We start from the raw sequence: 25,886 nt of genomic DNA on the forward strand, positions 1-25,886 counted from the left end.
AAACCAGGCATAAAATTAAGCTTTATGTTTTCCCTCTCTTTTCTTAAGATGCATTTTTTTTCTTAAGCTGCTTGGAAATGCAATGGAACTGTGGAATTTTTTCCTGAAAGTCTTTATTTTGGTCTCCACTGTTTGTCTGTTTTTACTGGCAGGAAGTGAAAAATAAAAGCAGTTGGCTGTTCTCTGGTATGTATTTTCTGGTCTGACAGAAAAATCAGAAAAAGTCTTCCTACTAGGTTTGGCCTGCAGTTTTCCTCAAGTCACAAATACCTTTGTGTAATGACCTGTAGGGAAAAACTCAAATCTGATTTCTGCAGCCAAGGGTGTTGGGTAATACTCTTCTGCTCCAGTTTGATGGAAGGAAACACTGCTGTCCAGGGAGAATCTGAGGTTCCTCTGACAGTTCAAAAGGCACTGTGGTTTTAATTGGAGGTGTACTTTAGCTGTCTGGCTACATGTGGACAGGCAGAGGAAGTGAAATTGTGTTTCTCTCTAAGTAGATCATCTGAGTTTAAATTTACATTATGAAGTGCTTGGATTCTGATGCTTAGATAGGGAATACAGTGATCCTTCTGTGATGTAGCAGAAGATTATTTTTTAAAATCTATTACTCTCTGAATGTTAAGGTTTGGAGCTATTTCTTCTGGCAAAGAAGGGTGTCAGACATCAGGAATAGGAATTATAGGAGAAAAATTCTGCACTCAGCAGTAAGGTTTCAAAAGCTAGTGCTGGCAATCAGGTAATTGGACCACCCTCAGTGTTCTGTAATCAGGCTGTAAGTTGTATTTCTGATGCTGACTTCATATTTAAATGTGTCTAACTAATGAATATGTGTTTCTAACCTTACTTTTTAATTGGATGCCTAAAGAGCTTAGTAAGTCTTGCTTTGTTTGTTTTGGTTTTTTACTTGGGGTGTCTGAAAGGATGTAATAATTGAAACGACAATACTGCTGAAGAGTCTTTTCACCCTTTTCCAGTGTTCAGGGTCATCTCAAGATTCCGCGTGGCCTGGGGATGAGTAAGATTGAAGCTTCATTCTGTAAAATGTGACTTTCTGCACGACCAGACCTGTGCAGACATGGTAGAGTCCAGACTCATTTCACATCTGAATCACAAGTAAAGCAGGTTGCATTTTATGGAAGCAGTGGACATTTTGGAGGCTTTACAGTAATTGCTTTGGCCCTTGAAAAGATGTTTTTCTTCCTCTGAGGTGAGCCATGAGACAGCAACGCACAGCATTAGAGAAGAAGGGCTGTTTGTAGCTTTCATTTTTGTAATAATCTGGCCATGAAGGTGTTCTCCTCTTACTCTGGTCTCCTATGAAAAATGAAAATGCAGATGCACTACACTGAGCTGGGCTGCTACACAAAATGGTACATTTTAAATGGCATCTTTGCTGCTTGAGTAAAATTTTCTGATTCTTTGAAGAGAGAATTGACTGACAGCTTTTTACCTTTCATTTATTGAATGCATTAAAAGCTCTGAAAAAGACCTTGGGCTTTAGATTATGCATCACCCATGTGTTGAGGTCCTCTGGCCTATAATAGTACGGTTAGCAATGCAGCTGGAGTAATGATGTGTTGGAAAGGTCAGTCGTTTTGTCTAGCCCCTATCATGGATTGGTTTCTGTAGACTTTCAGTCTACTCAAAATACCACTCAGTTACTTCATCTTTCCTGCTAGAATAACAAATAATAAGGCATGGCCTACAGAATTCAGTGTGGGAAGAAATCAAGTTTAAACTACTGTTTTCAAAAGGTATTTTATTACATGCTGTTTGATTCTTCCCAGTGTCTTGATGCGTGTGGTAGCATGTAAAACTTTATGCTGTTAAAGTTCTTGTATTTTTCAAGTAATACCAACAAACCATGTTGGTAGCTGTGGTTTTAAATATGATCTCTCATTGCATTCAAAGGAAGTGTCCAGCTAAAAAATCTAACCTGAAAACGTAGCAATTGTTAACTCAAAAGAATTGCTACCTGATTGTATTGGTTTATTACCAGCAGAGTGGGAGCTGTGTCTGCTGCTGGCATTCTGAACAAGTGTCTTTGGTTAAGAAGTATTCTGCTTAAAATGGAAGCAGAATCTATGGAAACTCCAAGTAGTGGTAAGGTTGAGTATTACAGTGTTGATTGGGCTGTGGCTTTTGCTCCAGCCTACAAAAGGTGCAAAGGAAAAAGAAGTATATACTGAATCTCCTAGAACTGATCTATCCCAGGTAAATCATGGTTCTTCAAGCTCTATATCAAATGCTGCTGTTAATAAAGGAATCAATCTTTATCCCTGCTGAGCTCTCTGCTTCCTATAGCGAGTGCAGCTGGGTGGGTAGCAGTACTCTGAGCTCAGAGCTGCTCTGGTATGAATTGGTTTTGTTTGGAGGTGGTGCTTTCTTGCATTGAATCATAGTGCTTGCAAAGGTTTGACAGCAATTGGAGTTTTATTTTTGGGTTTGTGAAGATGTAGTTTAAAAATGAAAATAAGATATATTAGCCATTAAAGAAATGCTCATTGTTTTTTGTGACTTAAATTCAGTAAAATGTGTCAGCAAGAGCTTTAGCCATAGTTTAAATATACAAAGCTGCACAAATATTCAGAGCAAATCTAGATGGGACTTGCTAACTGCCCTTTTCAAGTCTTTTGAATTCTGTAAAGGCTCAATTTTGAGAAGCATCAGTTTCCCTTCCTTTCCTTACTCCTCTGTTTCTCAGGCTTTTGTTTTGCCCATTTTGTTATGTCCCTGAAATGAATATGTAATTCTTCATAGGGGTTGAAACTAGAGGGTAGTAGCTTTGGAGGAAAGGCAAGGGACAGTTATCTGTGAGAAATGTGACTTGGAGACTTGTGTAGGTTCCCATCTGTTCTTAGTGAGCTTTTCTTTTCCTGCTTTCTGGAACAGATTAGAAGCCATTGTAAAATCACTGATGTTGAGTTTTCTTTAGGACGTGGATCAGTATCAACTGAAAGAGTTAGTATCTAAAGCAGATGGGTTAAATAAAAAAAAGAATTAGGTTTGTGTTCTCCCAAATCCTTATGTTTGTGTTCTGCTTACAAGTTAATATGTTACATATTACATGTTAACCATCATAGAGTCGGTTTGGTTGGAAGAGACCTGTAAGATAATAGAATCCAACCATGAACCCAGCACTGCCAAATCCCCACTGAACCATTTTTCTCAGTACCACATTTCCATGGCTTTTCATTCCCTCAGAGCTGGTGATTCCATCACTGCTCTGGGCAGCCTGTACCAGGGCCTGACAACCCCTGTGAAGGATTTGTTCCCTGTCTGTCTCCCCACAGTCTGACAGCAAGCTGAGACTCTGCTGCTGGCCAGGTCCAGGTGTGAAGAGACATACCAGGGAAGGTGACAGGGGGCATGAGGGACACAAGTGTTTGGTAATGGTGTGTTCAGATGCAGAGGACATGTTTTCTTTTAAGGGAGAGTGCTTACTGCCAGCAGATTGACATGGTTAAGCTGAGAAGAAGTGCTAGACCCCAGGTAGGCTTCTGGAGGTGTCTGGACAAAAAAGAAAGTTATTTTGTTTTTTTTTTCAGGCTTGCATAAAGCTTTTTATATATAAGAATAGATTTGCATGGCTATAGTCTCATTGCTTAAACTTCCTTTTTTGAAAATACTAATTTAGGACTTTTGACTAACAGTACTAAAAGATTGTGTAACTAAAGCAAATCTGCAATATTCTCATTACAACTGCATGAAGCAATTCATGTTCTACAGTTAATGCTTTAGCAGTTTACTGGGCATCAGTGAAAAACTAATTTTTGAAATTGGTTGAATTTTCAGATTTTCTTGAAAAATGTAAAGCCCCAACCTCAATGTAGATGCTGTGTGTGAGGAAGTGTTCTTCGTGCTTCCTTTTTTAAGAATTAAAATCCTATATATGCCATCGTAGTATCTGGCCACTTTTCCTAAAAGCATTGTATTATTTGGCTTCTATTATTTTTGACTTTTCTTATTTGTGCAAAGCCAATGCAAGTTCTGTGAGCTGCATTCTACCTTTAGGCACCTCTAAGATTTGCCCTTAGGCTCCTCTGCCAGATTGAGCAAGCCCAGTTTCCTCAAGATCCCTTATCAGATCAGTTGCTTCGTGCCCCTGACCATCTTGGCAGCCCTTTGCTGCTCAGTTTCCAGCTTTGCCTCATCTCTCTTGAGGTTTAGGCCTCAAAACTATACTCAGCTCATGGTGTATAATGATAGAGCAGGAATTCTTTCCACTCAGCTACCTGCATGTGGAGACATTGTGAAATGTGTACAGAGAACTGCTGAATACAATCTTAATTTCAAAGTTTCTGCTTTCTTTTGGGATCAGTACAGGAACCTCTGTGGTACAGGTGCACAACTTAAGTTGAACAGGAAGGTGTAGATTGGAAAATTGGCATCTCCCTGCCAAATATGATGAGTGAAAATTTCCCTCAAGGAATAAAATAAAATGCTAAAGTATGCTTTCCAGCAGTGCCTGTGGCATTAGCACAGGGCTCAGTTGTAAGAGAAATTGTGAACTGAAGCATCACTTCTCATCTTTCTTCTCTGACCTTAAGCACAGCTGCCTGAGGCCAGCCAGCTGACTGGCTAATTGGCTTATGTGGTGAGATGTGGTGTTTAAACTGAAGTGCTGCTGAAAGGAAACAATGAGATAACCAACTCTTTTTTTTGTTTTAAGCAGAGATATGGAGAACCTGGTGTCTGGCTCCACCCTTCCTCCACTTTTTGCAGATGAAGAGGGACCTAAGGAAGGCAGTGAAATTACTGTCACTGGGTAAGCAGACTAGTTCTTTTGAACCTTCAGCTGGTAGATATTATCTCTAGACTTGCCAATGAAACTGTTTTAGTGAGAAGAGAGCATTCTAAGTGATTTTTTAATTTTAAAAAACAAACCCAAAAATGAATGCATCAAAAATTCCTTTGGACTCATTAGAACATCACATGACTAGGGCAAACCAGAACTCTTCAGAACTGGTGGAAGTGATGACAAACTTTTATTTCTCATCTCTTATTTTCAAAAGTTTGCTTCCCTAGGATTTTAGTCTTTAAGAGAGGTACAGACAACATGATGAGGGCAGAGAAGGAGGGTGTATCAATTTGCTGTAGCATTCCTGCTGGATAAATTATTAAACGTGTATTGTTCATCACTGATCTCTGAAAATCAATGAGAAACTGATGTCTTTCGTTTTTGTTGGACTTATTCTGCTTTTACAGACTGAAACAATGACCTCATAAAATCACAGTAGCAAAAGAAGTTCCATGTTAGGAATACATGAGGTTCTCACTCTGTGTTGATACTTGAAGTTTCTTTTCTGCTTTGTAAAGCTCCAAGCAATAACATTCAGACATTGTAGGCAGGTGAAGCCCTGTAAAAATGCATATGGACACACTCCTTCAAGCAGGTCTGAATTTGGGTTTCCATGCCAGGAACTTCAGACTTGCCAGTTCCAAAGAAGGTGCTTGTTCAAATTAGGTTTGTGTTTAAGAGGTATAAGTGTGTTGAATGAGCTTTTATCATTTTTCACTGCAAATAGATACATCACTTGGAAGTTTTTCCTATATATGTGTGTCTTCCCTGCTAAGGGAGTAATGAGTAGAAAAGCTGAAATCTTCTTCAGACCCTAATAGTGATTCTAAGAAACTGCATTGTTCTCTTTTCTTTTTGACACATGCCAAGTGTGATTAACCTACAGGAGTGTGTACACTTTGTTCTCTTTCTCACTCTAGAACTGATCTGACATTTGAAAGTCAGACATGTATCTCTCCAGCCCTTGTGTAATTATGCAGCAGTTGCTGATTATAGTGATGAAAATATGCTGTGCTCTCTGTTTGAAGACAGATTTTTCTGCAGACATTCAACAACTCTTGCTTCCTGTATCTCAGTTTTCTATAGCTGTATTCTACATTAACAGAAACAATAATTGTGAACATATAAATTTTGGCATACTGGTAATCAGCTGTAAATCTGAGTAAATGAACAAGGTATACTTAAAGCATATACTGCTATTAGAGTAATTTTTATGAAGGTAACTGGGTTATAGGCTAAGTAATCTTTAATTTGGCTCAAGAAGGGATTAGAACCCAAGATGAGTCCCAAGCCCTTGTGTTAATTTCCCAACTGTGCTCAGTGGTGAGAATGACTGGGGTAGTTGCCCCAAAATATGTGCTCATTTCTGCTTGCCTGCCTTCAGAAGTATTTCTGCATGCTTGCCTTTGGTGTCTTCTGCCTCCAGACAGCTTTTCCTTTCTTGGAGTAAGGTTGATGGATACAGCTTTTGCAGCAAAATTAAATAGTGGCCATTCAGGAACCTATTGGGAGCTAATCATGTCTGTGCTTTAAATGCCCTCATGTATTATGTTGAATTAAATTCAATCCAAAATCAGACTCAACCACAAACCTTTAAGTGTATTTGTGGAGGAGTACATTAAATGAACCCAAAAAAGTGTACATTGGGTGAAGATGAAACCATTCATCTCAAATTTCCTTACTGTATTTGTAAATGCAGATTCATGATTTATGTCTGATAGTAACATTTGCTTCTTTGACATTTGTTTGTGTAATCAAAGGGTTCACTAAAAATGAAACAAAAAAACCACCTTAAATATCAGTCTTTGAAAGTCCATTTAAACTACAGTAGTTATAGCAATTTCTTGGGTGGAACAGCCTGTTCTTCAAAAGTGACTCTTTACAATCCTATTTTCTTCCTGATAGTGTGAGAACGGGATATTTTTGCATGTTTTAGAAGATTAGGGAGGAAGTGATTTAGCAATATGATTATTAATTTTTATATTTTTTTTGCTATTATGTGCCTTTTCAGATTAGCTCATTCTGACAATTCATTCACTGGTGGAACTTCACAGCCTGTGAACAACCCGGATTTGGTGGAGGATTTGTCACAGGCTCAGCAGCTGCAAAATGAGGCCTCTAATACTGCTGAAAACACTGAGCAGAAGCCTGAGGAGGAGGTGAGATGAAATAATGGTGACTTCTCAATGAAGAAGAAACATGGATTTTGTCATTATAGTTTGACCTGCTGAGTCAGTTTTTTTTTTTTTAACTTGGGATCACAAATTTTTGTCCATTTGCCATTTTCATCTTTTGAGTCTCTTTGATTTTCTCCTGTGTTGCACAGCTGCATACGGGTGGCCAAGGAAAGCTGGCAGTGCAGAGAACAGCACATGTTTCTCTAGCTTAGCCAGCAGGGTCCACAGGCTGGTACTGCAGTCAGTCTCTTTATAAGACTCCATGTTCAACTGCCACAACTTACATCCTGTGAGTCAGGAAAGTGAAACTATGGGACTTGTTTGGGATTGACTGATATCTTTGAAATCATTTACTCTGTATATATTTGGTGCACCATCCTGTACTGATTTTTGGTGATCAAATCATGAAGGAACTTAAGTTTGACAAGACAGTGGTTTGGGGTGTTTTTTGAGAGAAGTATTTGATATTTCCCTCTGTAGTTTGTCTTCAGCTGTGAGATCCTTGTTTAAGGAAGTAGTAAAATTCCAAAAAGGAAATGGAAATGAACATGATGGAAGGAAGGTGTTAGTTTTTGGGAGAGGTACTGAAGTACTGACACACTTGTGTGTACATAGCATAAGAAAATAGTTCAGAGATTGCTATAGTAATAGGATGAAGCCAAGAGGTTAATTGTCATACCTTTGAGCTTTTAGTGTGTCACCGAGGCAAATCTTATACTGTTTCCTCCTTTGGAGTTTGTCCATCTCTCTGTTGGAGGCAATAAGTGGCAATGAGAAAGCCTACAGAATAGATTAGACTGGGAAAGCCTCTATACTGCCCTTCCACCCACATTTTGGGCACATAATTGACAAGGTGAAAGATTTGGAAGGGGCAAAATAATTAGTTAGCAGTTGTTAACTAGTGGACAGAATCTCTCTTCATGTGATACTGAGGTAAGTGATGGGGAAATTGAGAGACAGAAAATAATTCAAAACAAATTAACCAGATAATAACCAACTAACAGCAAAAAGTAATTCTGCAGATTGTATTTGCTAGGATGGTAATTTAATGGGTTATCAGTCCTCAGTTCCAATCAAAAGTCGATGCAAGTGTTATAGTTGTTGTCCCTGTGGACCAGGAGCTGCAACAAACAACTTTTCACAATGAGACTTCTTTGACTTTGCTCAGAGGAAAGTCAGGATTTCTCTGAAGTAAGATTTGAAATTGACATCAACGGAAAGGATGTGCTGCAGAAACACAGTCCTGATGAAAGTGTTAGAGACATGAGTGTTTATTCCTTCCAGAGGTGGTAGTTCTTTTCCTTTTTAATCAGAATTTTCTTCCATTTTCATTTTGCAGCAGCAAAGAACCAAGCGAGGAGGCTGGGCCAAAGGGAGAAAGAGGAAGAAACCCCTTAGGGACACGAATGCCCCCAAGTCCCCCCTCACAGGGTACGTGCGGTTCATGAATGAGCGGAGGGAGCAGCTGCGAGCCAAGAGGCCTGAAGTCCCTTTCCCAGAGATCACCAGGATGCTGGGCAATGAGTGGAGCAAACTGCCTCCTGAGGAGAAACGGGTACCAGGAAACTTCCTTTTCCTTGTTGGGTTACAATGACTGTTAAAGGGGAATGTTGTTGTTTAGTGAGGAAGTTAACATACCTGAAAGGAGGTTGGAGCCAGGGGGGGTTGGGCTCTTTTCCCAGATGACTTTCAACAAGACAAGAGGCCATGGTCTTAAGTTGTGCCAGGGGAGGTTTAGGTTGGATATTAGAAAGAATTTCTTTCTGGAGAGGGTGATCAGGCATTGGAATGGGCTGCCCAGGGAAGTAGTGGATTCTCCGTGTCTGGAGATCTTTCCAAAGAGCCTGGATGTGGCACTGAGTGCCATGGGCTGGGAACTGCAGTGGTGGTTCAATGGTTGGACTCAATGATCTCTGAGGTCCCTTCCAACCCAGCCCATTCTATGATTCTATGAGCTTTTGATTAAAGTTGTGTTTAGGAATGTATTTCATTTCAAGGGGTACACATCCTCTGGGGTTCAAATACTGAGCCCTGGTAGGGCTGTGGCATCTCATCCAGGTGCGACTTGAGATGAACTATCTCTAGCTCTAGATAGTGCAAGAATATATTCAGAACAGGGGGGAACACTAGAGTGAGACATCCCACAGTTCATGTGATTCATCTGTATGTAATTCTGTTGTATATAACTCAGATACAGCTGAGACCCACCACTTCCCAGGGCCAAAGACGCTGGAAATATGGGGCAGGCATTTGCTCACTGTGGCTGAGAAGCTGGTGGGATTTCAGAGCAGCTTGGAGGATTTTGCAGTTCTGTGTAATTTACAAACTCATCAATGTATATCAATATTTGGTGCTTTCAAGTAAGACAAGCAGGCTTGAAAAGACAGAGTACTGACAGAGATAATTAGCAGGAGTAAACTTTTAGACAGTATTTTAAAGTATTGCTAGCCCTTGAAAGTTGCCATCTCTACAAAGGGCAGGACAGTGAGTTATGTATTCTAGCTTCAACACATTACCTCAGGAGAAGGGGTTTTTACCTTTCAGTCAGAGTATGTCTTCTAATTGGGACCACTGGAATCTTTTTCATTGTCTGATGTGTGACTGAAGACCAAGACAGTGTTGGGTCTGGTTTTTTTTACCTCCTGGAGTGGACCTTGTGGGTGTCTTACCATCCACCTGACTGCCAGCTGGAGGTTACAGCAAAGCAGTAGTTTAATCACAGACCAACTTGATGCTATCTTAGGAATTTATTCAGGACACTGAAGCTTTCAAAAACCCCAGCCCAGAATGTTAGGTGCTTTCAGCAGGGTCAAAACAATGTTGCAGATGCATGGAATTGTGCAACCATCATGTGTAATGTTGTGATGACATAATGAATGTCAGAGGCTCCCAGGAGCCTTATTATTATCCCAATAATAAGTGTTGTGGGCACTCCTTAAATGTTTTTCAGATCCCCAAAAGAATTCTGTTATGACTGTTATGTACCTGTATGATATATCTTCAGGGTAGAAAAAAAATAACTACTTTAACCTCAGTGCAGATAGGTTAAATTGATAAAACCTTCCAAGCACTGTTCTTTGTTAGTCATTTCCATTAGCCATGATGTTTTGTTCACTTCTCAGATGGACAAGGTGTGTGGTTGCATTTTGCTGGTGGGGCATGAAAGCAATGGTGCATTTGAATCCCAGTGCTGCAGGTCTGACCCTTAAAGCATGATCTGCTCAGGTGTTCCTGTTGGGCAGCATTTGATCCCTGACACAGAAAGGCAATTCTTAAGTCATCAGTCTAATGTGTAGGTTATAACTCAGTTTTGCTGAGTAGCTTAATAGCAGGTTACATCTAGATCTAATTAAAAAGAGTTAACAGAATAGTGATTTGAATTTATTAAAAGAAACCAACCAACAAACACACAAACAAAAAAACCAAGACCCACACACAAGAAAAAGAGAAAAATGGACACGAGAATACAGTCATTTTATCCAGAATTCTTAACTCTTTGCATCCCAGGTACATTCTCATTGTTTCTTCACTCCTTTCCTGTGAACTGAGCTTTATCTGGCAATTTGGTTTTCTTCCCTTTCTTCTGGAGGGGAGGAAACTCTCTGAAATTCTTGGGCCTTTTTGTTTCAGCGATACCTTGATGAAGCAGATCGAGATAAGGAGCGTTACATGCGGGAGCTGGAGCAGTATCAGAAGACTGAAGCCTACAAAGTCTTTAGCAGGAAAGCACAGGACAGACAAAAAGGCAAATCACACAGACAAGGTACTGAATGGGACAAAAATGCATGCATAGGTAGAGCAATAGCAGATTTCCAGCTACTCATGTAGCCTGACACTCATTTAAAGGCTTGTTAAAAAGTGAGCGTGTTCTTTCTTTGACACTTGCATCAGCTGTGTCTAAAGTGATCAGTTTTATGTTTTTTTAGATTGTGCATTGAAAGCATCAAAGTTAGACAGAGCTTCTGTGTGGCTTACTAGGAAAGCTGCACAAGTTTTCTGTCTATAGTTGTGTAATTATGATTGTGTAACTGCTTAAATTCTTCAGTTCTTGTTGTTTTCTCAAATCTTACTTTGGGGAATTTCTTGGTTTTTTGTTTCAGATGGAGCAAGACAGACAGCCCACGATCACGAGGTAAACCTCTTCATTCTACTCTCACATCAGTAGATAGATAGTCTGATGATTAAAGTTTCTAGTGAGGTCAATAAAAAACAACTCATGCCAGTTGAAGACCCTAATCAGGGGTTTGGAGTATGAATTCTTTCTCTTCCTTGGCATTTCTGATCAATAGTTAGAAGCAATTGAGTCCTCTTATGCTTACGTTAGCTGAAAACTAAATTTAATAAGTCTTGGAGAGGTAAAATTATCTCAGATGAAGTGGGAGTGTTCAGTAAAGTTAAAATGCAGGTCTGCTTTGTAATGTTAAATAAATCAATGGATACAACCAGGTATAATTGAGCCTTTAGGAAACTGCGGTGCTAGAGGTTCAGCTTGTAAAATTTTTACTTATAAGTTTTTCAAAGCGGAGAATTTTAATGATTTGGTAAACATAAAGATAAATCTTAAAAATGGTGTGAGACCTAGATAAATATTCCACGTTAGCACATTTAGGTTGTTGTTTTGAGGTACTGATTTTATGCAGTAACACAAATGCTTGTGGCTTCCTTGATAAGAAGAAGGATAAAATAACCAAATCATTGGGAAATCTCTGGCTTAAACCCCCTCCTGTACCCCACCCTCTTTGCATATGTAAATACTAGAAAAGGGTAATGTGTGGAGATACCTGTGCATTAGTTGATGAGACGTATCACAAGTCTTGTGCATCTTGGCTTACAATGGTAGCTCCCCTTGAACTGCTGAAACTTTCTCCAGCCATATTACCTAGGGACACAGAGCTTCTGTCAAGGTTACCAATAAATTGCAAACAAAAAGCAATGAGAAATCTTGTTTATACACAGTCTATTCGCTTGTAAGCAATAGGCCTTTCTTGTGAGATGTTTTGCCTTGGGAAAGCAATCAAGTTGCTTTTTAATGTGTTCATTACAGCAGTGACAAGGATTTGCACTGCTGTGAGGCAGCTACTGGTCTTGTTGACTTTAAAGAAAGTAAGTTTCATTTCCAGGAAAGTGCTTTGGTAAAATGTTTTTTTTATATGTCTTTTTATTGACTCTCAAAGGAAGCACTCACAGCAAGATTAATCTTCAGAAATATGTGGTCCTCAGAATTTTTTATTCTATAGGTACAGAGTTCAATCTAACACATTAGTGAATGCTTCAAGTCCTAAAGTGACTGTGATGTTTACAGAATCACAGAATGATTTGGCTTTACATAAGTTCTAAATTATACAGGTGGCAGACTACTAATTCAGAGGCTTACCTCCCATCCTTCTAACTCAAACTACCTTTGCTGAAATCTCACATCATAAATGCAGTTAAAAAGGAGTCCTCTGTCCCTTATAGGGCTTTTGAGCTTCATCAGATAGTTATTACATAGTTGAGGTAGCTAGATGTTAGTCAGGCATTCTCTTCTGAAAGCCTGGTGCCTTTGAATGCTTAGCATTTTTCACCTTTATAATACAAAATTCCACGTGCTGAGCACTTGATATGCTTTCACATCTTTTCTGCAAGTCAAGTATTGTAATCCTGCATAGGCAAGGGACAAGCACAAGATGTTTAGATTGCTTTTAGAAGTGTATACTCAAGTCTTGCTGCACTGACTGTTACTACTGTGCTTGTGATTATTAGCACGTTCTGATTAAATTATTTCTTGAGAGAACATAATAAAATAAGGTCAAGAAAGCTTTTCCTTATCCCCTCACTCCACTTTAGGGTCATGATTTAGTTCCTGTGTATCAGAATTGAAATATTGTACATAGGGATGACCTCCAAAAAGTACTGCAATGAGTAATTCAGATACTAATTATAATAAAAATAACAAAAGCATAAGGCATTGGAAGGTGAGAGGAAGCTGTTAATACAGAGCTACAGCCATGCAAAACATGGAGACACTTCCTCAATGAGCTCATCTGTGAGCATAAAATAGAATGCTTTTCATCCTCCTGATCCTAGTTTAAAAAAATGATATAAAGCAATATGCACTAAAACTATGAACCACCATCAGCAGTGAACAAAACATTGTTGATTGTTCTTCACTGTCCCAAGTTATGTTTGAGACTTTAGAATTTTGGCAGGTCAGGTCCCAGTATACTACAAACTGGGGTGTTTGAGAGGTCTGAAAAGCTCTTGTTCTCCACAGAGACTCGCTCATGCTTAGCTTTGTTTCTGTATTAAGTAAGAGTTTGATTATAGCTGCTGCAGTTTATCAAACTAAATTTGCATTGACTTTGTCAATAGCAATGTGGGCTTTAAATCAAGCATTAATTCCTGTGGGCCTTGAAATGCAGGAATGGTGACTGAAGTACATTATGGTAGTTTTTTTTAACCTAACTTAGATCAGGTTATTTCTTTTCAGTTGTTTGTTCTTATGTTTTGTTTAATTTTGCTAACTGATAGCTTTTCCTGCTTTAAAAGTGCTTTATATATAGTCACAAGTCATACGTTGGCATCAAAGTGCTCTTACAGATTTTATTAGCTTCAGTTTCACATAGTCAAATTCATTATATCAAAAATCAAGTGAAGAGATCTGAAGGTTGACAAGAAACCCTTGACTACAGGCTTTACCTTAAGATGGCAAACTTCTCTGGTGTCTTAAAGTGAAGAAATTCTGCAGTACTTGGTTTTGCAGTCTGCAGGAGATGACAGTCCAGTTCTTACTGCATACCTGCCATAGTCAGGGTGAATGACTGCTTTCTATACATATCTCCCCATATTCTTCCAAGAGACACAGACTTTGTAAGCAGCTTTCCCCCACAGGCTCTTACAAATTCTGTTTATACACTTGCTTTTCAATAGTAACAGTATCCATCTAAGTGTTTCAAGAAAGATGTGGCTTGCTTTAGGCACTGTGCAGCTCCCATCTCTTTTGGAGCCCAAATGCACATACCTTCCAGTTTGGAACAGACATGTACAATTTGTACACTCTGGTGGAAAAAAGTTGCTTAGTTTTCTGTTAGCTGTTTCCTGGCTGTTTTCTTTTTATCTTTGGTAGTGAAAGGCAAAGAATTGGAACTTGCCCCGTGTTGTGTTCACTTTATCTCCTATCTCTTGATATTCTTGTAGAGACTGTTTCAGAATGTGTCAGTTGGTTGCTGGTGGAATGTTTTCCAGTGGAAAATATACATTAATTCAGATATCTTTAGAACTGAACAGAGCAGTCATTAGGACAAAAGGGTATATTTTAGTATGTTGTATTTCTTGATGATGGTATTTGCCCTTTACTAAACCTATGTCTTTAAAAGCTGGCATCTAATCCTTACTTGGTGCAAGCTGGTAGCATCTTCCATCTTCCATTAAGCCAGTTCTGGGACTCCCTTCCCTTTCTATTCTTTTGATGAAAAGAAATTCATGAATTCCTGAGAACATACTTAGCTATGTATTCTTTTTTCCTTTGTAGAAGGAAGCAGATACAAAGGAGAGATCTGTTTTTGATATTCCAATCTTCACAGAAGAGTTCCTGAATCACAGTAAAGGTAAGTTAAGCTTCTCTAGGGCTCCTTTGCTTTTCCAAGGCTTTTGACAGGTGCTGTCCAGCTGAAGAGTCCTTGTACCACCCCTACTCCTCCCATCTCAGCTCAGGTAATGATTTGGGATACAGTTGGTCAGTGTTTCTGATACTGACTTACTATTCTGAACATGGTGGCAGCAACAGCAGTTTTTCCTGGCTTTATCATCCAAAACTATCCTTTTTTGAGAATCTTTCTGATGTTTAAGCTCCACTTGCTGTTATTCCAGCCATTCTAAGCTGGATCAGCTGTTCTATAGAATTAAGAAGTAACAAGGATATAGGATGATGATGATCCAGGCTAGTTAGTTGATTTTTTTTTTCCCCTGGATATGTGGAAGATTCCACCAACACCTTTGCTGTGAGTTTACTTGGTTTTTGTAGCTTCATGTCCCAAGAGTTTAGGACTTTTTGACAGATTTCCTGAAGACTTTCTTGACTGAACAAACTTCAGATTCAGATACCTTTCCAGATTATTCATAGAAAAATACTTTTGTGTTTTGTAGCTTGTCTGTAGGCCTCTTATCACTGCTGCTAAGCTATATCATACTGAATGCATTCAGAATAATTTTTGCAGCCTTTCTTCCTAATCAGTTCCCTTATTTGCTTTCATTCTGAGGCTGTGAATGTCTTCTAATTTGTCTCTGCCTAGAAATTGCCTTTTTAAGTGGTATAAGCACTATCGATTCTTCACGAAACGATGCTTTTTAATCCATCAACCAAAACTACACCATTTTTAATCATCAGTTGAGTCCTCTAGAACATTCTGCTTCGTTGCCCACCGATCATAGATGCGCATTTTATAGTTTGGGGTTGTTTTACTACATGGGAACGGGTTGATATTCACAGCACGTGAGGCCGAGCTGCGGCAGCTGCGTAAATCCAACATGGAGTTTGAGGAGAGGAATGCAGCCCTGCAGAAACACGTGGAGAGCATGCGAACTGCAGTGGAAAAACTGGAGGTGGATGTGATCCAAGAGCGGAGCCGCAACACTGTGCTGCAGCAGCATTTGGAGACCTTACGCCAGGCACTCACAACCAGCTTTGCTGGAGTCCCACTACCAGGTCAGACTGTCTCCTATGTTGAATGCAACTTAATGTAATGGTCGTACAAGGTTGTGAATTTACAACTTGTGGATTGCTGTTGTAGTTCTGTGGTCTTGGCTGTTCTTGAATTTTTGTTCTGTTACATACTGAGATCTTAAAATGCACACAGAGGGGAAGCTGTGGTGCTAGGGCTGTAATTCAACATGACAGGCTTTTTCTTACTGCTCTTTAATAAAGGCAGACACTCACCCATCCCTTGCTCTCCTTCAGTTGTTTTGTGAAAATGTTACTGAAGAGAAGAGATGGGACTTCCAGGTTCCTTGATGAAGAGAAATGTACTGTCAGGTCCCAGGGGTTCCACATAGATGCTATGAATGCCCAGCTTGGAGAGTTCATTGCAATCAACTGTGAGGCCCAAATCAAAGAAGACCATGCCTTGTTAGTCCTGATAGCCTGGGAACCACTCACTTTGTGGAGACAGGCAGACCTTTTACACAGACTGTCACAAGAGGTGACGTGTGGCAGAATTGCCTCCTACATCAGTCTGTATGTTGGCACAAATCGCGCTCGGCATCGTCTGAACTTCAGAACTGCTGTGGTCACCTAAATATTGTGTGGCTCATCTTACTCTGTTAACTGCAGGTAGTGGGGAAACACCCACAATGGAAACCATTGATTCCTACATGAACAGACTGCACAGTATTATCATGGCCAACCCAGAGGAGAATGAGAACCTCATAGCCACAGTCCGAGATGTGGTAAACAGACTTGAACGCTAGTGACTGGGTAAGTGCTTTTGTTTGTCAGCTACTCTGTACTTCTGGCATTGTTCTTACATTGATTCTCTTGTTGACCAACATATTGTACAACCAAAATGATTTCTTCCTTGAAACCACAGGAGTGAGGTTGACTTGGTGGAAGTCAAATGGTGTTGAAAATATCCAGCAGCATTAACAGGTTCTGAGATTCCCTTAGCTCCAGTGTCTTTTATATACAGACACAAATAGCTGTTTGTCCTAGAACTCATTTGTGTTACGTGAATAAGAATGCTGACAGAGTAGTGTAGAGAAGGAACAGCTATTTACATTTTAGGGTGGCTGACTGAGAAGAAAGTTCCTTTCTTGAATGAAGCAAACCTGGAAAATTCTGCATTAAATGTAGAAACAGGTAGTCGGAGAAATTTTATTTGTCTCAAGGTTACAGGTGAACTCATCTGTGCCATAAAGTGAGAATATCCTGCTTAGGCAGGAGACAGATGAGTGGTTCAGGCCATGTGTAGTATATGCTGAGATTTTATTGATCATGTTATTTGTTAGATTATTACTGAGCTCATGACTCTGAATTATTGTTTCTGTTTAACAACTTAGAAAACTGTAACAAGGAACTGAACAGAAAGACAAATCAATGAAGAATTACTGGTTTTTCTGCATTACCAGGCTGCTTTGCATTTCCCACAGGATTTATTCCCACACTTCCCTTGTGATGCACAGCAGTAGAGAGCCTTTAGGAGTTTGCCTACTTCTGTTTTAACTATATACATACCTGCACTCTTTAGGCCTTTATTATGTAGACATCTACCCTACATGTCTTGAATAATGTTTAGAAATGCAAATAAAGCTGCTGTTGTGCCATCTGCAAATAGGACGACAGAGTTTTTCATCCTTGCTGATTCTGACCTTTTGTGATACTGTGTAGAACAGTTAATTACATGTTCCCCATTATAGTGTGGCTTAAGCTAAAAGATCATTGTCCTTCCAGAGGGTAGCCAGATGGAACGGACTACAGTTCTAAGAGATGACTGAGCTCCCAGCAGAATAAAGAAGTGCCTTTACTGCTGCTATTTATGAAGGGAACAGCTTGTCTGCCCAGGTCTGGGATTTTTTGGTAGCTCATCAGACTCTTCATTTTCGTATGCTGTTTCCAATTATCACTCTTAGACTCTGAAAGAAGATTGAGGATGAAGAGATTTTACAGACTGTGTAAGAAGGAAAGCAGTTTCTCATCAGTCATTTATTAGCAGGGCATGCCAGGCCCTGAAATGAGTTTGTCCTTTAAGCACATTGCCAGAAAAGTCATCTCAGAGCTACTAAAATCTGGACTTTGCTTTTCCTCTCAGTGGGATTTTTATTTTCTAAACCATGGATCTTTTCTGTGGTCCAAAAATTTGCAAATATTTTTCTCTTGGGTAAAATGGATTCAGCTGGGTATGATGATCAGGTAGTTCCTAGGACTATTACTTGCATTGATGTTCACTTGGCATGGATTATATTTTGTGACAAAATCGTAGAAGGGAGAAGGTTGGGCTTCATTGGATGCAGACCCAGAAAAAAGTGGCACTTCATAGAAAAGAAGGAAGCTTTGGATGGAAAGGTTCAGCTGGCATCCAATGAGCTGTATCAGCAAGCTCTCATCATTACTGTCCCTTTGTTAACATGTATATGAAGCATAGTAATTCTCCTCAGTGTGATCTTTTTCAGCCAAATTCTCTCTTTGAGGATGCAATACATTACAAATCAGTTCTGTAGAAATATCCATTCATTATGATACTCTTGAAAACCACTCTATTTCACAGAACTGTGGTGGTTTTTGGTTGCTTAGGGCATTGTACTGTAGTGACTATTTGACTGTACTGGTGAATGGTTTTGGTGTTCTCTACTGCATGGGAAAGGGAACTACTTTGTGCAAGTGGTGTGAGGGGTAGAGGAATTGTTTCATTATTTAGCACTCTGTCCTTTGGATGAAAGGAGGAATTTGGTTACAGTTCTGTTTCTTTGGGCTTTTTTGATCTGCTTCACAATAGTGTGTTTTCACAATATTAGGGTGTAAACCATCAAAAAAAATAATGTCAAGGTACCTCTTTAATCCTGTCAGCTTGTAGTCCTGTAACACCTCCTTTTCTGTTTTCTGCAGGTCTCGTGACCCAAGGATGCTTTACAAATGTTTTTTGGCCAGTGTGGAATAAGAAGCCATGAGGGAAAGGGGTGGGAGGCAGAATTGCAGGTTTGTCCTAGTCCCTGCTTCTGTGGTTTGTCAATCAGACAAACAGATCAATGCATTAAAAGGTCTTAAAAAGCCACAGACACCACCCAATAAACATTTGGAACTCTCTTCTGTGTAAACTTGTAAAAGCATGCAACTTCTGTGCAATCTTCAGTTTCCTATTAATTTTTGCTGGGTGTGAGGAGGGTGCATACATTCTGTGGACTGGCTGACTATGGAGATGATATTTCACAGTTCCTGAAATGAAGTCAGCCTTCATGGTGTAGTGATTACCTTGGTGTGTTATATGGCCTACTGTCTTGTAGTGTCTTTTACTTTGTTTTTCTGTTTACCTTGTGGGATTATCTTTCTCCACTTTAGTTTTCTTCTTTTGGTCTTTTTATTTGCAGTACTGGATCACAGTGCTTGTGTTCTCTGGTGTAACAGGCAGTGTTCCTTGGTGCACTGTCTTGTCCTACCCTGCCTGTCTTGTTTATATGAGCTTTTCTTATGCAGAATCCTGATTTTTGTGTTAACCTGCAACATGTACCATGTGAGCTTGCTCCCTGCCTGAGACTGGCTGTGGTTGATATTCTGTGACTTGATTCTCCTGTGAGAAAAATTTTTCTCCTCCCTCTCTTCAAACACCTCACACGTAGCATCTGGCTCTTCTCTGAAGGTCTCCTGTTAGCTCTTGAGAATGTTTGGTGGAGCATTTTACTACTGCACAGGTCAGTGGTAATTGAGATAGAACTCTTGCCCTTCCTCTGGGATGCTCAGTCTCATTTAATGTTACTGCCTTGTTTTTGAGAGAGTGATCTCATGGTGAGAGCTGTATCTATAAAAAGAGAAATGAGCAGAGAAATTGCATTTTTTTTCTGCCCTCCTGAAATTGCAGTGCTGGGAAGCAGTATGCCTGGAAGCAGCACATGTATTTTTTGCATGAGTTGTTAGAGCAGAGGAAGTTATTAGTAGCTGGGTCCATACAGCAGCTCACAGCATTCTACATTACAGCCTGTATGTGCTTTCACCTTTTGTCAAAGTGAAGTACAGCCTGTGAAGCCTGTAGCATTCAGCATCTTATGTTCCAGTGTGACCTAAATGGCCTTTTACTAACATCATGTGGAACTCTGCATGCTGAGCAGCACTGCATCTCCTGTCCAAGATGAAGGCACCTACTGTCTGCACCAGCTTACATGAACCGTTTGCTGCCCTTTGGTTCTTGTCAAATTGTCAATCTCAACTTTGGCTGAGCACTTGCTGGACATCTCTGGGCTTTATGGTAGCAGTTGAAGTGCTCTTTCTTCCATATGACAATCTCCATGCTCCTCTCTAAGAAATCTTCTAAGATTTCCTTGTTATGAACTGGAAACGGGTTTCGTGACTGGAACACATTGCAGTCAGCATCACTTTCATGTGTCTGTAACACAACTGTTTGAAGATTAAAAAGCAGTTTCTTCTTTTCCCACATGGTACACATGGACTTCATGCTTGCCTGAAGCCATCTCCAGGTGAACACCTTGTGTGTCAGGTCTCCACTTATTGCTGTAGCCAAGCAGCAAGGATTTCCATGTAAATTCAAGTCTTCCTTGAGGGAGGAAACTCCTTTCTCTTGTCTGCAGTCTCATCTTCAAGACTTCCCAGAAAGGAATCACAGTTTGCTGCACTGACCTCCTTTTTCCTCAGCATGGATGAGACCGACTGCTGTTGGCATGAACTTTTTTAGTGGATTCCATGACAAACACTGTGCAAAGAAAGATCTTACAGGTTAATAATAATAATAATAATAATGTCTCCAGAAGAACCACCGATACCTTCGTCTCCTGTGTGCATCTTTTTTTTTAGAATTGGTGATCTTTGACTTTCATTAAGTGGCCAAAATGCACTGCGTAGTCGAAGGTGACTTTAAAAATCCCAAAATTCAGCCTGTGGCATGTGACTTAATACCTGGTGTTGCATCTTGTCAAGACTCCAGAAATTGCTATGTAATATGATAGTAGGGTACAGTTCTGGGCTGAGACATGAAGTATGTGTGACTGCAGGCTGCCCCTGCTTTAATTTGGAGCAGCTACCAGCTCATGGCATACTGCTAATACATCATTGTGTTGGGTAACACACAAGTGTTATGGGCTAGGAAATTTGAGGTGGTGTTATTTGAGGGCTGACAAATCTCTTGCTTGTTCCCACAAGGAAAGACGGGGCTGGTTATGCCTATCCTTAAAGCATCTGGGAAAAGACTGAAGTTCTTGCTTACCAGTGATGTGACAGATGATGTTTGTCTCATTAAGAAGCTTCTTATTTATATTGATCTTAAAAAAATGGATTTTGACTTGTCAGTGTTTTCTGACTATCACTTCAGTTTATGTTTTCAGTGTTGGGTAACAAAAAAAAAGAAGTAAAAATGAAGTGGGAGTCAAAGAGAAGAGAGGGATAAAATGCTTTAGTCACTTAAAGAAATGCTAATAGAAATACATTAAAACAGAATCCATTTGCTGGATTAATGTGCTTGGAATTGTTGAGATGCCAACTTTTCTGTACAATGTTTTTGTAATTAAACTTCAGAGTTCCTTTGTTTTTAAGAAGTTGATGTACATGTTTGACACTTGCTTCATTAAAATTGTTCAAAACTGAATCCATTCTGATTGGATTTTAACTGCATCTTCATGAAAGAATTATTACTAGCATTGCTCTCCTGTCTGAGAGATTTTGGCAACTCCAAGATAATCTTCCTCTTAAAAAGCTAAAGGAAGTAGCTGTTACTCATGGCAGTGAAAACTTCAGAGATCATTGCTATTTGTTCTCAGGACCATTCTGTCATCTTTGTTCCCCAGCTTGAGTAACCTGAAAAAGAACTGGGTCTCTCTCCATCAACCCTCTTATGACATCCTTGCCTTCCTTTGTCCTCCTTAATTTCATACCACCACATTTATTTTCTCTTTTCATAAGAACCTTTTGTAACATTCTGCATATTGCCCCCAGCCTGGTTTTCTTTTACTGGATTGTAATAATTTATCTCCCCTTCTGCTTGCTGAGGATGGAGCCCAACTGTTGTCTTGTTACATTTGTACTGTGGATGTAGATCCTTTGTGGAGGAGTTTGGATGACTTCTGCCTGCACCAGTGCTCTTCCTGAGGTCACAATGATGTAAGCAACCATGTCTTTATGTTACTTCTGTGGTTGCATATTGTTATTTTGGTTGCCAAATTACTGACTGGTCTTTCTGTATACCAGCAGGCTTGGTTCAGCTACCATCTGCTGTCTGGGACAGACTGCACATTTAGATTTATACTGCTTGGGAGATTCTGTAAAACACTAATTATGAAATGCTGAAGGAGAAAAAAACCCAGAAGGAATATAGGGCCATGTCCTGCAGGAGGATTGCTGCCATGTGACACTGGCTAGTGCAGAACTGCAGAAAGTAATAGCAACACAGGTGCACACCTGGAGGAGAGCAAGGCAACAGTAAGTTCATTATAAGAGAAAGATCTAGTTCTGTTGTAGTCTGTGGTGCTGAACATGGCATCAGGAGCATATGGTGGTCAATCATGCTCAATTTAAGGCAATTTTGTGTAGTGTAGTATTTCCTGTTTTGTTTTGTTTTTTCTGTTTGATACCCCTCATTTACTCTGCTGGTCGATTGGTCCTATGATTAATAATCAGTTAAGGCATGTTAGAGGGATTTGAGGGTTTTAGGCTCTTTTAAGAGGAAAAAATTCACTTCCTCTTTCTTCAAGCAGGTGTCTCTGGGAAATGTATTTGGAAGCTGAAATTAACTCTTATTTTTTCATTGTTTTCTTGTGTTTGGTTGTAACCTTCAAAGTCAGAAATGCACCCAGGCCTGTCCTCTGCTCCTAGCAGAGTATTTTTCTGCTTATGAAGCATGAATAGTTTTGCTGCTCCTTTCTTCCTTGTTGCTCATAGTATTGGGGGATTAATAAAAACTTAAATTTTCTGAGTGTATTCAAGGTTTGCCATCTTAACTACAAAATCTCCTTGTTTTTTATGTATTGTACAATTTTGATGGGAAGATCTCCACACATCTAGTAATACAAGGATTAACATTTATACAAACTGATTTATGGGTTAAATTAATAATCCTGTAATTCTTATGCTGTGGAGGTTTGGATTTCATAGAATAATCCTAGAATAAATTGGGATGGAAGGGACCTCTGAAGGCCATCTAGTCCAACCTCCTCTGCAGTAAGCAGGGTCAACCTCCACTAGATCATGTTGCTCAGAGCATCCTCAAGTCTCATCTTGAATAGCTCCAGGGATGAGGCCTCAACCACCTCCCTGTTCCAGCTCCCTGATCATTTTCCTGGCCTCCTCTGGACCTGCTCCATCAGGACCATGTCCTTCTTCTACTGAGGGCTCCAGAGGTGGACGCAGCACTCCAGGTGAGGAGCAGAGCAAAGCGGCAGAACCACCTCTCTTGATCTGATGGCCATGATTTTAACATTTAATATGAAGGCACTCATTATTTAAGTATATGGAGATAAAATTAAATGGAGTTTCTGAAGGTGCTAAGCTTGAGTCTGTATTATTACCAGCATATGGAGACCTGGGCAATGCAAGATTTTGAACATTTGTATCAAAATGACAAGCAAGTGCAGCTAGGATACATCCAAGCACAACTGTGGAGGGCAGCAAGAAGGAATAGATGGCAGCACAAATCATACTAGACATGAAAATATGTGGCTTCCACCTTAGGAAAGAAAGGTGTAATGCTGATGGCAGGTATCACTGAACTGTGACCAGTGTGTGATTTCTGTTTCAAAATTATGTTAGGAAGGAGATGGGTTCAATGGTCTTCTGTTGTCTTATTTTCCATGTTTGACTTCTGCTTCACTCCAGGATGAGGACAAATGCAGCACAGCTTTATTGTGTTTATATCTATTTGTAGCCACAATAACAGTGTTCAGACAGCTGTGTAGCTTTGAAAAGCAGTGTTTATTTTGAACTGTCCAGATGTTACTTGCATGTGAATCCTAATAAGGGGAACTTAATGCTGAAATGCCATCAGTTCTGCTAATTACATGATGTCAAGTGCTGTGGTAATACTGGAAAAGATTATTTGTAGAGATGGAGAAGCAGAGAAACTATGTAGGAAAAAAGATTCCTTATTCAGCTGAGTGGAGACCTGGGTCGTGTGAAAATAGTTAAACTGAGGTTTTAGGTCTTGATCCTGAAGTGCTTAAACGTGGAGGTCGACTTTCTCTTTCTGAATGGTTCCACTGAGTTAAATAGAGTTACACTCACAAAAACTGTCTCCACAGATGCCTTGCCCCAGCAGTGCTAGAGAGCAGAAATAGAAAGAAAAAATAATGAAGCACATCTTCAAACCAAAATCCTGAAGGAAGTGTGTACTCTTCAAAAAGTATCTGTAAATACTGATTTAATGAGAAGACGTTTGAGGAAGTAGTGAAAACCAGAGTATCCAGTTAGCCCGTTAATGGGATTCAAAGCCATTTGATGTTGCTGAACAGGTATGTGGTTCTATTTAGGATGCTCCTTTTCCTTCATCACCTTTACGTTGTGTCTGTGTATTCAGGTTTTCATCAGAAATTAAGGCCCCATCCTCCTCAGTAAGTATATGTGAATAATTCACTGGGATCAGAAACTGTGCTGTGTAGCAAAACCTTTCCCTTAGCTTGCATGTTTTAGGGGAAGATAATGAATTCTCTTTCTAACTTGATAAATAGAACAGTGGGATTCTGAAGGGGCCAGCTATTGGGCTCAAGCACTTCATAATAGTGATGTGGGACAAATTATTTTGGCAATACTAAAAGTAAAGTTGTTTTACATTGGGGAGGTGCAAAGTTTTCCAAGAAAATGCAGGCTTTGGTGCATTTTGTAAACTTGCTTGGAAGGGTTCTTGTGGCATGTGGAGAGGAAGTTTTGGTTAAAGAGTTGAGAAAACCTTGAGTTATCTGTTGATAACTGGAAAAGATTCCATCTCTTTGCAAGCATTACTGTTCATAAGCTTTAGGAGAACTGGGTGAAAGGAATTGTGAAGAACATAATCAGGATTTCTTACAGACTTACTAATACACGTATGTTTTAATTTGAATATTGTAGGCATAAATATTTAAGGAGTATGTTAGAAATCATTTCATAAGTATATGTCATGCAGGCAAGAGGACTGATTTACCCTGGCCCCACAGCTGACCTTGCACTTAGGCTTGTACAGTGTGGTTGCAAAATGGTGGTCTTGATGCTATTAAACAATAATGGTGAATATGTTATTGAATGCAAGGTATTACAGCATCAGAGGATTCTGAGGTCCTCTGATTTTTATTTCCTGTTGATGAGATGGTTCATCTCCTGAAGTTAAATACTTTACAAGTTTCTAACTTCCCTCACTCATGCTCTGGATGGTGAAAGGCTTTGTCACTTTTCCTTAGAAGTGGGTCTGTATATTGAAGTCCATCTGATTATTTTTTTTTTAAATAAAATTGGATTCTAATTGCTTAAATATAAAGAATAGAAGGACTGAGTAGAAGAATGATGCTCACATCAACTGAATACCTGGCTGACTGGGAGCTGACTAGAGGTCTAATTTTCATCCTGGAGTAGTAGTTCCATGGGATATCTCTTTCTGTCTCATATGGGCAGTTTTAGTTTTATTAAATCTGTTCCAGTGTTAGTCAAGAGAGAATTCCCTCATCTAGTTTAAGGCAATATTGCTTAAGCCCAGGACACTTGCAGAGAAATCCCAAACTGAATTTGGGGCCTGTAAACATACTGTTTCAACCCTTTACCCTTTAAAATTGATGTTAATAACTGTATTAGTATGCTGTTTCTTCTCAAAGGAAGTTTTTTTCCACACTATGACACTTGAAATTCCTGCCCAAGTTGTTTTTGTTTCTTTAATTATTGGAGGAAGAGAAGTAAACTGTTTGGACTGGGGAAGAGGTGCAGGAAGTTTACGAGAAGTACAAGCCAGCAGAATGGCTGAGTCCAGCAGAGTGAAAACCTCTGGAACATTAATCTAATGCCTTCCCCCGAAAGGACTATGGCTTTTTTGGCAGGAATGTTGTATATGCTCTGAGGAAACAGCCTACATGCTGCTTTCCTTGTGTGTAAGTGTAGATTATGGAGTATGTTCACCTTGTCCTCAGAAGATTTCAGTTCTCTTAAAACAGCTCTGCAGAAGTGTAAAGCATCTGCTCCTTTAGAAGAAATGTAGCTGTATGCTGGCACGTGGCTTCCAAGCATATGCTATAAAAATGAGATGTAGGAGGGAAAGGTGCCATTTTTC

The 25,886-nt window shown here is 39.7% G+C and overlaps 1 protein-coding gene across 8 annotated transcripts in view; it reads left to right on the top strand.

Annotated features, from left to right (window-relative positions):
• The window catches only part of HMG20A (high mobility group 20A), a 33,688-nt gene extending 12,436 nt beyond the window's left edge, over nt 1-21,252 (top strand). For 3 of the 8 annotated variants that reach the window (XM_030457006.1, XM_030457008.1, XM_030457002.1), the window contains 9 exons: nt 4,676-4,771; nt 6,816-6,963; nt 8,321-8,536; nt 10,612-10,744; nt 11,082-11,113; nt 14,492-14,567; nt 15,449-15,664; nt 16,289-16,432; nt 18,557-21,242. In XM_030457006.1, coding sequence (XP_030312866.1) covers nt 4,683-4,771; nt 6,816-6,963; nt 8,321-8,536; nt 10,612-10,744; nt 11,082-11,113; nt 14,492-14,567; nt 15,449-15,664; nt 16,289-16,425 — 1,047 coding nt within the window. In that variant the 5' untranslated portion in view covers nt 4,676-4,682 and the 3' untranslated portion in view covers nt 16,426-16,432; nt 18,557-21,242. Of the gene's footprint in view, nt 1-3,296; nt 3,399-4,675; nt 4,772-6,815; nt 6,964-8,320; nt 8,537-10,611; nt 10,745-11,081; nt 11,114-14,491; nt 14,568-15,448; nt 15,665-16,288; nt 16,433-18,556 lie in introns of all 8 variants that reach the window. The other 5 variants (XM_030457007.1, XM_030457004.1, XM_030457009.1 and 2 more) reach the window with 5 other exon arrangements.
• The last annotated feature ends 4,634 nt before the right edge of the window (nt 21,253-25,886 follow it).

This window comes from Calypte anna, chromosome 10 (genome assembly GCF_003957555.1).
Source record: "Calypte anna isolate BGI_N300 chromosome 10, bCalAnn1_v1.p, whole genome shotgun sequence".
NCBI lineage: Eukaryota > Metazoa > Chordata > Aves > Apodiformes > Trochilidae > Calypte > Calypte anna.